This window comes from Salvelinus sp. IW2-2015, linkage group LG1, assembly GCF_002910315.2.
Source record: "Salvelinus sp. IW2-2015 linkage group LG1, ASM291031v2, whole genome shotgun sequence".
Taxonomy (NCBI): Eukaryota; Metazoa; Chordata; class Actinopteri; order Salmoniformes; family Salmonidae; genus Salvelinus; species Salvelinus sp. IW2-2015.
The window spans coordinates 23569381-23583350 of NC_036838.1; the positions used below are offsets into that span (position 1 = coordinate 23569381).

General features: G+C 43.9%; 1 protein-coding gene across 1 annotated transcript in view; it reads left to right on the forward strand.

The window, feature by feature from the left end:
* LOC111962116 (voltage-dependent L-type calcium channel subunit alpha-1D-like) overlaps positions 1 to 5990 on the forward strand; it is a 128642-nt gene extending 122652 nt beyond the window's left edge. The window contains exons 44-46 of the mRNA XM_070442331.1: positions 1165 to 1319; positions 1664 to 1850; positions 2244 to 5990. Coding sequence (XP_070298432.1) covers positions 1165 to 1319; positions 1664 to 1850; positions 2244 to 2549 — 648 coding nt within the window. The 3' untranslated portion in view covers positions 2550 to 5990. The remainder of the gene's footprint in view (positions 1 to 1164; positions 1320 to 1663; positions 1851 to 2243) is intronic.
* Positions 5991 to 13970: the final 7980 nt, after the last annotated feature.

The following is a 13970-nucleotide window of genomic DNA, read 5'->3' on the forward strand; positions in this document are numbered from 1 at the left end:
ACACACACTGTTTCTAACACACACACTGGGTCTTAACAAACACACACACACACTGGTCTTGGAGTGGTCAGGGGGTGGAGGGGGGGGGGGTGGTGGGCTATGTGGGTCACCACACACGCACACTGGTCTAACACACACACACTGTTTCTAACACACACACACACACACATGGTCTAACACACACACGGCACACTGTCTAACAACACACACCAACACACACTGGTCTAACACACACCACACACACACACTGGTTCTAACACACACCCACACACACACTGGTCTAACACACACACCGCACACTGGTCTAACAACACACACTGTTCCAACACACACACACCTGGTCTAACACACACACACTGGTTAAACACACACACACACACTAGTCTAACACACACACTGTCTAACACACACACTTTGGTCTAACACACACAACACACACACACTGGTTCTAAACACACACACACACACTGGTCTACACACACACCACTGGTCTAACACACACACACACTGGTCTAACACACACACATACACTGGTCTAAACACACACACACCACACACACACTGGTCTAACACACACACCACACTGGTCTAACCAACACACACTGTTCCAACACACACACCACTGGTCTAACACACACACACATGGTTTAACACACACAACACACACTAGTCTAACACACACACTGTTCTAACACACACCACTGTTCTAACACACAACACACACACTGGTCTAAAACACACACCACTGTCTAACACACACAGGTCTAACACACACACACACTGGTCAACACACAACACACTGGTCTAACAACACACACACACTGTCTAACACACACACACACACACACACACACACACACACACACACACACACACACACACACAACACACACACACACACACACACACACGCACACTGGTCAACACACACACACACACTGGTCTAACACACACACACTGTTCTACACACACACACACACTGGTCTAACACACACACACACACACACTTGGTCTAACACACACCACCACACTGGTCTAACAAAACACACACTGGTTCTAACACACACACTGGTCTAACACACACACACACACACTGAGTCTAAACACACACACTGGTCTAACACACATGTTAGACCAGTTTGTGTTCCTGACCTCCCTCTACAGGTGATGGCTGTAGCAGGGCTGGACTCCAGCAGAGCCCACCATCTCTCCCCCTCCCGCTCCACCCGCTCCTGGACCACTCCCCCCGCCACTCCGGCCAGTAAGGAGCAGTCGCCCTGCTACACGCCCCTCATCCGGGTGGATCACCCCGGACGCAGGTATACAAAAACTCCGCTGTTCTGTCTGTACAACCCCGATGAAGGATACATGCCGACACACATTTTTGTTTTAGTTAATGACAGAAATGTATAGTGTGACTGTAACCTGTGAGTTTTATTCGGAGATCTGTTCTTCTGGCTCTTGGAGGAAGGGTAAGGGTTGATGGGTAATGCTTCGGTCTTGCGTTTGGAGGGGTTGCAGGAATCACGCTGCATGTCTCACTATTATTATTTTGTCACTAGGACGTTGTCTAGCACTCTGATATTGAACATTGAGTCTTACACTGAGTCACACTGTCCCCTGCTTCCTCCTCCTTATCGTTGGCCCTCCGTTTTCCTCTAAGAGCGTCTGAATCTCCTCTTCTCTTCGGGGAGAGTGGCGTCAGCAGCCAGGTGCCTCTGAGGAAGAGCTCTTGGTACACAGACGACCCAGAGTACTCCCAGGGGATCTATTCCCCCGTCCACCTCCAGGTGGCCCCGGAGTACCACCAGCAGCGCCATCAGAAGAGCGCCACCTCCTTGGTGGAGGCGGTGAGTCCAGGGCAGGGTAGAGGAGGGTGGGTTGGTGCCCTTCAGGCTAGAACCAGTGGATAAAGGGTACGGTACCGGGGCTGGAGTCATGTAAAATGTAAAATGTCAATTTGTTCAAGTCAGGAAGTGAACTTGTAATGAAAATGTAATTGCTAGAAATTGAATGCGATTGACCTTAGTGTAGGGAAATGTGCTCTGAGATGATATATGGAAGTCATTAGTAGGCTACCACGTTAATGAGTACAGTATATTACAGCTAGCCAGGTGTGGATGGTTTGAACACTCAAACTCATTACGTTTCAGATACGCAAACAGGCTTTTTATCGCTATTAACAGTAACTTTAATAGCCCGCGTAAACACAATGTGGTCTCTTTTCTCCTGTCGCCGGGCAGGTGTTGATATCAGAGGGTCTCGGGAGATACGCCATGGATCCAAAGTTCGTGGCCGCCACCAAGCACGAGATAGCGGACGCGTGCGAGATGACCATCGACGAGATGGAGAGCGCGGCCAGCCACCTGCTGAGCGCTGGCGTGGTGCCGGCGGTTAACGGGGTCAACGTGTACCCCGYCATGAGCGAGCGGGACTACGACCTTCAAGACGCCACGGCCCGTTATAGTGACGAGGAGCCGGAGGTGGAGCTTAGAGTGGTGTACGAGGAGGACCTGGCAGGCGAGATGATCTGCATCACCACTTTATAGCATCGGCTGGAGAATAAACGACTAGAAGTGAACTGCTCGCTGTATGTACTCTACTTAATATAGACTACAGCACCGACAGTGGAAAACCCAATGAGAAATGCATCTATTGGCTTACGACCAAAAGAAGTGCCTTTTACATGGAAGAGAAAGGTACCTATGAGGAGAGAGAGAGAGAGAGAGAGACAATGGCCCCGCCCACTTATTCTGTCACTCGCCCTCTGCCAGCCAGGGCATTCACGTCAACGTCTGTCAATCACAGGGCCAGGAACCAATCCTGGTGCCAGGAAACTATGTTACTTCCGCCCTCCCAGACCGGCACTACTGGCACATGGTGGACCATGCCCGTAGGTCATAGGTCACGATCTGGAGGTGACACAGGCTCATCAACGAGCCAGTCGCAGACTGAGGGCGTGGAGTGTCAGTGGAGGAGATGGACCTATTGGCAGAGGCGTGAGGTACCGGGCCGGGTCGTTAAGGGTGTTGACAATCAGATGAAAGATGTCATTCCCTCTGTCACTTTATTAAGGTTTTGGCATATCATGCAAGTTTTCAATGCAAGCATAGGAAGGCATATCTCCCCCCCCTTAGATGTTTTAGTATAAGATTAACCAGTTTAAGTATGCAGGAGATATCAGTCACATTTATAGCATCATCAAACCAGAATTATTCACYGAGTGGTTCAAGCCCTGAATGCTGATTGGCTGACAGCCTTGGTATATCAGACCATATGCCACGGGTATGACGAAACATGTATTTTTGCTGCTCTAATTACGTTGGTAACCAGTTTATAATAGCAATAAGGCACCTCGGGGTTTGTGGTATATGGCCAATATACCACGGCTAAGGGCTGTATGCAGGCGTTGAATCGTGCATAAGAACAACCCTTAGCTGTGGTATATTGGCCATATACCACACCCCCTCGTGCCTTATTGCTTAAATATACACTTCTGAGGTGACTACTAGCATTTGGGATAAATGCACTAGCAGGCAGGTTGTTTTTAGTTTTAGAATAGCCTGAGAACTAATATTTCATAGTAGATACACTGTAAATGAACTGTATTATATTAAAAATAATAATAATAATTGTAAAGAGATGTTCTATATTTTGTAATGATGTACCATTTCAAAAGAAGGTCAGCAATACACGCCGTAATGAATCCTATTATGCTACCAGGAGAGAAGAGTCGCTGGTGTTATTATTTTATTCGGTACAATATTCTGAGATGAATTGGCCTTTCTCTTTGTTGTTGCTCATATGCATCGTTGGCTTGTCTGTGAAACCGTGTGGTTCTTGGAGTAACGACACAGCTGCACAGGAAATGCAAATGTATTTTTTTTATTTTTTTTAACTTGTTTTATGAGCGAGCGTAAGAACACTTTGTGCGTCACCCCAACCACACCAGTACCAGTACCAGTACCACAGCGTTAAGTCCCCCCTTACTAAGAGCATCTTTGTTGGACTTGAAGTTAGCTAGGCTTCAAGGAGGCTACTCCACCTTTAACAAAGATGTGATGATAAGCATTTGTGTTTGCGTATGTTGTGCAGGTGCACAGCGCAGGAAGGTCAAACTCTTAGTGCGTCGACAACGCTGCTTCATTCACACATTTTGAAATTCGTTCGACAACTTTATTCGTTTCACCTATCCCAACGGACATGCCTTGTGCCGCTGAAAGAAAGCGATATGGTCGAAGAAGTGAGACGAACAGGAATCTCTGTCGTTCTCAATGCTTGTATTGGGATTTTTCCTCACGATATGATGCATGTCAGTAAATTCCACCGACCCTTTCAAACGGAATCTTCCTAATCACTTCCTAATCACTTAGCCTTCATGTTGTTGTTGCTGTGTGAGGCTTGTGACAGACTGAGCCTGTGTGAGCCAGGATAGACAGGATTGGCATGGTGGCTGACTGGTGAGGCACGTAATTCGTCAGGGATGTTCACAGGACAGATGAGACCATAATGAGGCATCATGGTCTAGGTGGGTCCACAGTCTCTGCCATTGTTCTCTTTTTCTGTTGTGTTGTCGTGTCTTATTGGGTCTGATGTGTTTAAGCTGGAGAGAGGCTAAGCAATACTAAACCCCGCTCTCTCGGCGTCTCTCTCTCCGGCTTCTCTCTGCATACACTATACCTCGTGGTGGTCCAGCACCGTCTGGGGAAAACATATCAGCCTCCCTCGCAACCAACCAGTCTCTTTCCCACAGCGAGCTTCTCCTTCCAATGAGAAGGGAGCGTTTGTACCACGGCTCGTTTTTACGAGATAACTCCACTCTTGTTGCTCTCGACGAAAGTTGAACATTGATGGACCACAAAATTACTTTACACAAACAGACAAAATACAGACGACAAAGGATCGAGCTTTTTCCAGGCGCTGCCCTGGAGATTTTGACTAAGCGCAGATGATGGGTAGGTGATGAGACGTGGGATCTGTAGTTCACGAGTGGTTGATTTGTAGTTCATGAGTTCGCAATGCGTTCTCAGTCAACTGCCGTGAAAATGTAGGTTTTCCACTTTGTGTGCACATTGAAAGGGCTCTTTGAATCGTTTGTGAGTAAAAAATAAAAAAAAGATGTGTTCTGGTCTTTTTGTTGATAACTATCTTGTGAAAGAACCAATGCGAATTCCAGGCACATTGTACTATTCGTAGCAATTACTGATAAACTGAAAATATGCATTGTTTTGTAAACACTTGTGTTAAGCAAAAGATAAAACCAACTTACTTTTACCTCATGTCAGGGATTCCTGAAAAAAGAAAAGAGAACATGATTTGGTTCCATACCAACGGTATTTAAATATTAGCACATAGCTGTTTGTCTTTGCACAAGTAACTGTATAGTACCAATGTTTCTCATTTTTCTATACAAATGTTTGTGTATTAAGGTGAGACAATTTTGTACTTTTTTGTGACTGTGTGTATGGTTTAGTGAAATCTATATTTGTCATTTACACCTCACCTTACRTTGCTGGGACAGAAATATGAAAGAAAAAAATCAAACATTTTCAAGGTGCACTGTTCCTCTGTTTGCGGGTTAAAAATGGTAATATACCAGTTTACAGAGAAAGACTTGTTGATTTAAGCATTTTGAATCGTTTTCATTCTATTATTATAATTATTATGATTACTGTTACTACTATTACTGTTATTAAATATGTATTCAAATAGAAGAGATCATGTTAAGTATGTACAAATGTATGGAGAGACCCATGGTAATGTTCTCTACTTGAAAGTCCCAAAACATTGCTCTGTAAGGCTTTTATTCAGTAAAACATGATTTATCTTAGTAGCAAATGCATTATTTTGACCCTCTAGGTTTTGTATTAACACATTTTTTGTATTTTCCCATTTTATTTTGGCCTTGAATTCATTCGAATCGATAATATTTTATTTTCGAATGATTATTACTRAATAAACTTACGCTGAAATTCTGCAGCTGTCCTTTACCGGTGCTTGGTTTGAGAAATCATACATTTGAATGTATTGTGTACCATTTTCATCGTCTTTTACATTTACCATAAAGTAACAATGCATTCTACAGTTGACATACATTCTGCAACCTCCTATAGACAAAATACCAGGGTTGTGGTCAATTTGAATAGAATTCAGTCAATTCTGTCTCTCACAMCCCATTCTGAATGTGGAATTAAAATCTAAATCTGTACATTTGTTTGGTTATGATAAAGGTAAGACGGTCATATAAATCACCTTATTAAGTCTTCCAAATTAGGTATATTTCTTATTTTTTAAGGTCAGAGAACATATAAGTGACACTTATTGGTGCTGCTGGTGCAATCAATGGTTGGATGTATCTGTATCTCTGTATGTGTTAAGCTGKGGGAGACTGTTGTTGATGGTTGCCATGGTGCCTTTGGTGGTCTGCATCGCTGACCCACCCTCAGAAGGCCCACAGCAGGAGTATCTCCAAAACTAGACAAGACACAACACCGTCATCCCCGACTGTTACTGTCATGCATTTAGTTGTGTATCAAATGGCTTCAACGTTTATTCAACGTTTATAACACAGTTGTGCATGTTGAACAGCAGCTATTCAGTGGGGGAAATAGGAATGAGACTAGGTAGCAGTGAGCCACTGCCCTCACTTGTGCTACCAGAGGACATCAGCCTTCTTCTCACCGTACCTTCTCCGCTATGCAATCCGGTTTCCGAGCTGGTCACGGGTGCACATCAACCACACTCCAGGTCCTAAACGATACCATAACTACCATCGATTAAAAAACGGTACTGTGCAGTCGTCTTCATCGACCTGGCCAAGGCTTTCGACTCTGTCAATCACCGTATTCTTATCGGCAGACTCAACAGCCTTGGTTTCTCTAATGACTGCCTCGCCTGGTTCACCAACTACTTCTCAGATAGAGTTCAGTGTGTCAAATCGGAGGGCCTGTTGTCCGGACCTCTGGCAGTCTATGGGGGTGCCACGGGGTTCAATTTTCTGGCTGACTATTTTCTCTGTATATATCAAAGATGTCGCTCTTGCTGCGGGTGATTCTTTGATCCACCCCTACTCAGACGACACCATTTTGTATACATCTGGCCCTTCTTTGGACACTGTGTTAATAACAAACCTCCAAACGAGCTTCAATGCCATACAACACTCCTTCTGTGGCCTCCAACTGCTCTTAAACGCTAGTAAAACTAAATGCATGCTCTTCAACTGATCGCTGCCCGCGCCCACCCAGCATCAATTCTCTGGACGGTTCTGACTTAGAATATGTGGACAACTATAAATACCTAGGTTTCTGGCTAGACTGTAAACTCTCCTTCCAGATTCACGTTAAGCATCTCCAATCCAAAATTAAATCTAGAATCGGCTTCCTATTTCGCAACAAAGCCTCCTTCACTCACGCTGCCAAACACACCCTCATAAAACTGACTATCCTGCTGATCCTCGACTTCGGCGATGTCATTTACAAAATAGCCTCCAACACTACTCAGCAAATTGGAATCAGTCTATCACAGTGCCATCCGTTTTGTCACCAAAGCCCCATATACTACCCACCATTGCGACCTGTATGCTCTTGTTGGCTGGTCCTCGCTACATATTCGTCACCAAACCTACTGGCTCCAGGTCATCTGTAAGTCTTTGCTAGGTAAAGCTCCAGCCTTATCTCAGCTCAATGGTCACAATAGCAACACCCACCCGTAGCACGCGCTCCAGCAGGTATATTTCACTGGTCATCCCCAAAGCCAACACCTCTTTGGCCGCCTTTCCTTCCAGTTCTCTGCTGCCAATGACTGGAACGAATTGCAAAAATCACTGAAGTTGGAGACTTATGTCTCCCTCACTAACTTCAAGCATCGGCTGTCAGAGCAGCTTACCGATCGCTGCAGCTGTACACAGCCCATCTGTAAATAGCCCACCCAACCAACTACCTACCTCATCCCCATATTTGTTTTTTTCTTCTCTTTTGCACACCAGTATTTCTACTTGCACATCCTCATCTGCACATCTATCACTCCAGTGTTAATTGCTCAATTGTAATTACTTCGCCACTATGGCCTATTTATTGCCTTACCTCCTTACTTCATTTGCACACACTGTATACAGATTTTCTATTGTGCTATTGACTGTACAGTACGTTTGTTTATTCCATGTGTAACTCTGTGTTGTTGTTTGTGTCGCACTGCTTTGCTTTATCTTGGCCAGGTCGCAGTTGTAAATGAGAACTTGTTCTCAACTGGCCTACCTGGTTAAATAAAGGTGAAATAAAAAATAAATAAAAAATCTGCATGATCTAAGAAGCCAATAAAACAGGGAAATTGAATTATCATTGATCTCCACTAGATGGAGCCTGTGGAATGTGCCTACGAGTGTCTAGGTTGTGGTAAGGAGTATCGCGTTGGTCGTTCTACAGATTAGTGTCTGAATGGATATTCTATCTATTTATTGGTAGGCCTATTTGGTCGTCATTTTCTCATGTTAAGCATTCACAAAGCAGTGGTGCCATTTAGACTGCTGGCTGGCGGCAATAATGTAAAACTTTGCATGTCGTAGAATAGATGGCCAGCAATAGATGTTTTAGAGTAGCCTATACTGTCTGACTGTCTTGTATAGCCTGCCCTACCTGAACGGCATTTTTTTAACCTTTATTTAACTTGACATGTTAAGAACAAATTCGTATTTTCAATGACGGCTTAGGAACAACGGTTAACCACCTTGTTCAGGAGCAGAACGACAGATTTTTACATTGTCAGCTCAGGAATTCGATCTTGCAACCTTTCGGTTACAACGCTCTAACCACTAGGCTACCTGCCGCACACGACATGAGCGTCCTCGCGCTCTCTGCCAGCTTGGATAGAAAGTTGTTGTGCATAAAACCAGTCTATTATTAATACCAAATAATGCAGTCATTCCACCCTAAAAAAATAGCCTACTAGGCAATGTTTTATTATGCATTGTAGCCTAATATCTATACTGTATTTAGCTGATATTTATCAACTTTATATTCAAATTACACATCATATAGCCAAACAATGAGGAAAAAAGCAGTCGGCTTGAGGATAAATTCAGCCACTTGTTGAACGCAGCGGGTTTTTTCTGGCTAATAAACCAACAATGCAGTTTTAAGAAAATAGAGTTAAGAAGATATTTACTAAATAAACTAGAGTAACAAAAATATATAAATAAAAAGTAACACAATAAAATAACAATAATGAGGCTATATACCAGGGGTACCGGTACCAAGTCAATTTTTGGGGTACAGGTTAGTCGAGGTAATTTATACATGTGCATAGACAATAAACAGCGAGTAGCAGCAGTGTAAAAACAAGGGGGAGGTGTGTCAATGCAAATAGTCCGGGTGGCCATTTCATTAATTGTTCATTTAATAATACATAATACAGAACATTCATTTAAACTTGGCGCTCCGGTACTGCTTCAGAGAACAGTCTATGACTTGGGTGACTGCAGTCTTTGACAATTCTTTGGGCCTTCCTCTGACACCGCCTAGTATATAGGTCATTGATGGCAGGAAGCTTGGCACAAGTGATGTACTGGGCCGTACGCACTATCCTCTGTAGCGCTTTACGGGCGGATGCCGAGGAGTTGCCATACCAGGAGGTGATGCAACCAGTCAGGATGCTCTCGATGGTGCAGCTGTAGAACTTTTTGAGGWTCTGGGGACCCATGCCAAATTTTTTCAGTCTCCTGAGTGGGAAAGGTGTTGTTGTGCCCTCTTCACCATTTTCTTGGTGTGTTTGGACCATKATAGTTTGTTGGTGATGTGGACACCAGGTTTCAAGCCACAAGCATAAACTGTGAGGTATAAAAGAAGTGGCTCATTAAGACGACTGACTGAACTGACTCAACCGAATCCGTCCGTACCCCACTCAACTCTCGCTGCGTGACATACGTCATCATTTTTGGGTAGGTGTGTCCATAATTCGTATCCCCTCTTCCTGGTCTGAAAGGAGATACTGTAGGTCCCAGTTGCTTGCACACCACAAACATCCTCTCTATGGAAATCAGATTATATTGTTGTTGTTGTTGTTGTAATTAAAGGAACAGTGTGTTAGTGTAACTTCAACATTTAGTTGCCTGGACATGATTGCATTGATTGATTAACATGAATCATTGGAGAACTTGTTTTAATTCATTAATTGAGAATTGTTTTTAGTATTWAAATAAGTCATTCATTAAAAATAATGTTTCAACTAGATGGCTATAAGAAACAAATTAAAATGAACAAAATCAACATGGTCTCATATGATAAAATATGAATGTTTAAAAGGTGAACATTTTAAGTACAGTCACACGGTTTTCCTTTACAGAAAGGCCATATTTGTACAAAAGGAATTATTGTCTTCCATGTCGATGAGTATACCAGTCAAATTTCCATAGTTAACGTTTCTATGTCTGTTCTACTTATTCTATTTCTATGTCCCAGACAGTTCTGAGAGCCACTCACCAAACAGAGCCACAGAGAATCCCTCCGTGACGCAGCCAGTTCGGTCCAAGGGAGAAGTACCCCAGAGCGTTGTTGACCACAGACAGAATCCCACCGGTCAGCACTGTCCCCAGGTCAGCCAGGTCAGCCATGTTGACCAGGGCATTGTTCAGAGGCTGCCTCAGCTGCTTGTTAATCAGCAACAACACAATCACCGTGGAGTTCAACACACGATGGTCAGTACGGTGAACATCGCTATGATGACAGAGAGGGGGTTGAAGCCAGCGCGATTCAGGAGCTCCTCGCCCTCGGGGGAGAGAGGCTGGGAGCTGCATCATGGGTAGGCTATGGAATGACCAAGAACACACACACTCTCCAACACCTTTTCCAGGCTGGCACAATCTCTTAGTGGTAGTAATGTACGAGCCCCAAGCCTCCACAGGTTTATAGAATCCCACACCACTCAATCTAGGGGTATTTGATATTTTATTAGGATCCCCATTAGCTGTTGCAAAAGTAGCAGTTACTCTTCCTGGGGGTCCACACAAAACATGAAACATGACATAATACAGAACAGTAATGGACAAGAACAGCTCAAGGACAGAACTACATCAATTTACAGACTGAGACACGGAGAGTGGCATCTCTATCGGATATTAGGTGTTCTAAGTCGTGCGATGTAATATCCCACAGATCCGGATTTAGCAAAGAGTAATTCCCTCAGTTGGAGATCCTTTATCCCACTCTGCTACTGATTGTAGAACAAGTTGGCTCTAAGGAATTGCAAGTACCCTCACAGGAATGCGTGCATTACATGACTCCAGTCAATGTGATGGGAATTGTATTCTTCCCCTGATCCCCTTTCCTTCTCTGACACCCTTGATGAAAAAATGTGTGCTGCTCCAGATAAGGGCCATCTGGAAAATGTCTGATCACCTAAGCTTTTGTGCTGTCCCTGGCCTGCTGTCACAACAGTGTTAATTGACAAAGCCCTCATGAATGAAACACACACACACACACACACAAACACACACAAACACACACACACACACACTCACAGGGGTCAGTGAAAGTTGAAAGTGTCAGCCTCAGACTAAGAGGTGTGTGAGTGAGAGAGGGGAACAACAGGTCACTATTCTCTCCTGATTGATCTGACCTGTCCAGACTTCCTTACTTATCTAGAACAGAGCTGTGTGTGTGTGTGTGTGTGTGTGTGTGTGTGTGTGTGTGTGTGTGTGTGTGTGTGTGTGGTGTGTGTGGTGTGTGGTGTGTTGTGTGTGTGTGTGTGTGTGGTGTGTTCAGTGTATTTACTTACTGTAACAATTTTTTCATCGAGTAAGTGTGTTTTTATCAATTACGCTTTTTATTCTTTTGTCTTATGATAATCTTGGACTCTAATTTGAATTTAGATGAAGCAGGGAGAATGTTCAAGATTGATGTCGAAATTAGATGTTTATCCACGTCAAGAAATTACTTCAAAATCGGTCACTAGGGGCAACAGTGAGCACTATGACCATCAAGTAGGCTTGTGTTTTGCTAGGGCGTTGTGGACTGGGTGGCGGATGGTCGTAATCCCATGACTCTGGATCAGAATTAGTTTGAACCCTATCCCAACCTTAACCCTTACCTTCACCATTTGGAATCAATGCCTAAACTTAACCCTTAACTTCGAAATGTGACGTTTGGAGAAATGGAACGATATAGAGCAGCAGGAGCAACAAAAAACACTTTGAAATGTGTATTTTGGAGAACTTGCATGAACGTCTAATTCTGCAGTGAGATTGTGAGAGCTTGTTGAGATTAAGAATTATTTATTTTTTAATTCACATTTTTCAGGGGGTGCTGCCACCTCCTGTGGCTATGGTTGTCAGAACAATCCTCATTGTAAGAAGATAGACATGACAACTTGAAAGTAGGCTACCCTTCAATAAAGGGTATTTGACTGTGACTGCATGGTTAGAGTTGGTTTGCAAGAAACAAACAAACATAGGGATATAGGTTGCGTCCCTATTCGTCCCTATTCCCTATCGTGCACTAGTTTTGACCAGGACCCATAGGGCTGTGGTCAAAAGCAGTGCACTATATAGGGAATATGGTGCCATTTAGGAAGCATCCATATAGTGTACAAGACTATTCACAATTGGACACGACTGGCTGTGTGGTAGAGACACTTCCTGAGCCATATAAAATGTCTCGCGTTGCAATGACATGCGCGAAAATCAGCACCGTGGACAGCGCCTCCTGCAACTACACTGAAATAAGACTCATGGACAGTTCCATTAATGGCGAGGCTGTTTCTACATGGGCTTACGGTACTCTACATTCTTGAAGTATAATATAGGGGAGAATGAATTAAGAGAGCTATTCAATGCCGTGTTCTTATACTAGTTTTACCGGCTATATCTACCCTATCTGGTGCCAACAGTTGAGTTTATTGGAACAAAATCCCTCGCACTGAATAGGCCTATGTGGCGCCGGTCTTGAGTGCAACTCGGATAAAGTGTCGCGGAATGCGGGGCAAACTTTTTATTTGAAGTCGATAGTTAATTAAAAGCAGCGACCCTCCTCGCACTAGATGTGATTGCGGCCCCGACAGAGGAGWGGCTGTGACCGCGTGCCGTAGCGGTTGATATTGTCCATCATCATGAGCCTTATCTGCACGTTCCCAGCCTGGCAGAGGCTCCTCGCGCCTTTGATGTACGACGTAATTACCAAGCTAATAATGGCCTAGCGCCGAAACGCTGCATGCGTGGCRGGAAATCCATCCGCCTTGACATCATTATCACGTTTAGAAAGAGGACCTCTCGAGTACTTCAGAAAGGAGAGGGTTTTGTTTGATACACAAAGTGCCCAATGACATAACTGTGAGCGCAAATTTAGTTTCAAAAGCAGTGTTGGACATTGTGGCCTAAGAAAGCATCCTCATAGAGGACAGTYTGGTAATTGACCAGTTCAAAAATATGGACTAATAGGCCTGTATCTTCCATATTATGGCTATGGGCTAGCCCACTCCCAACATTAACTCTAATATGCATTTAGACTTGCWGACTGAAACAATTTGTAATGGGAATTCACGTAGACCTATGCACTGCAGTGTATGGCATTGTGGCTATAGCCCACCTAAAACATGCACTTAATGCTGAGTCTCTTTGGTTATCTGTAAGTAATCAAAACTTGTCATGAAAAAAAAATCATGAAAAATCGCTTAAAATGTGGAGCCTGCGCATTAGGCCTAAGTAAGAGCGGAATACCACTAGGCCACTTTATCAATGTCTTGACATACACATCGATCTTTGATTAGCCTAATAAACGCTTAATCAGTCATGTCGATTTAACGGAAGGTGTGCATATTGCATAGTTCTATCGTTTCATCCACAACCGACTTGAAAGACAACGAGAGGTGCAATCTGCCTCAATCAACAAAGTAACGTCTAAAACACTGCAGGAAGCAAAAAGCAGGTCAAAGCTATTTTGAGTGAAATTCACATCTGGAAGACTGTAGGAAGAAAATGCTATCTA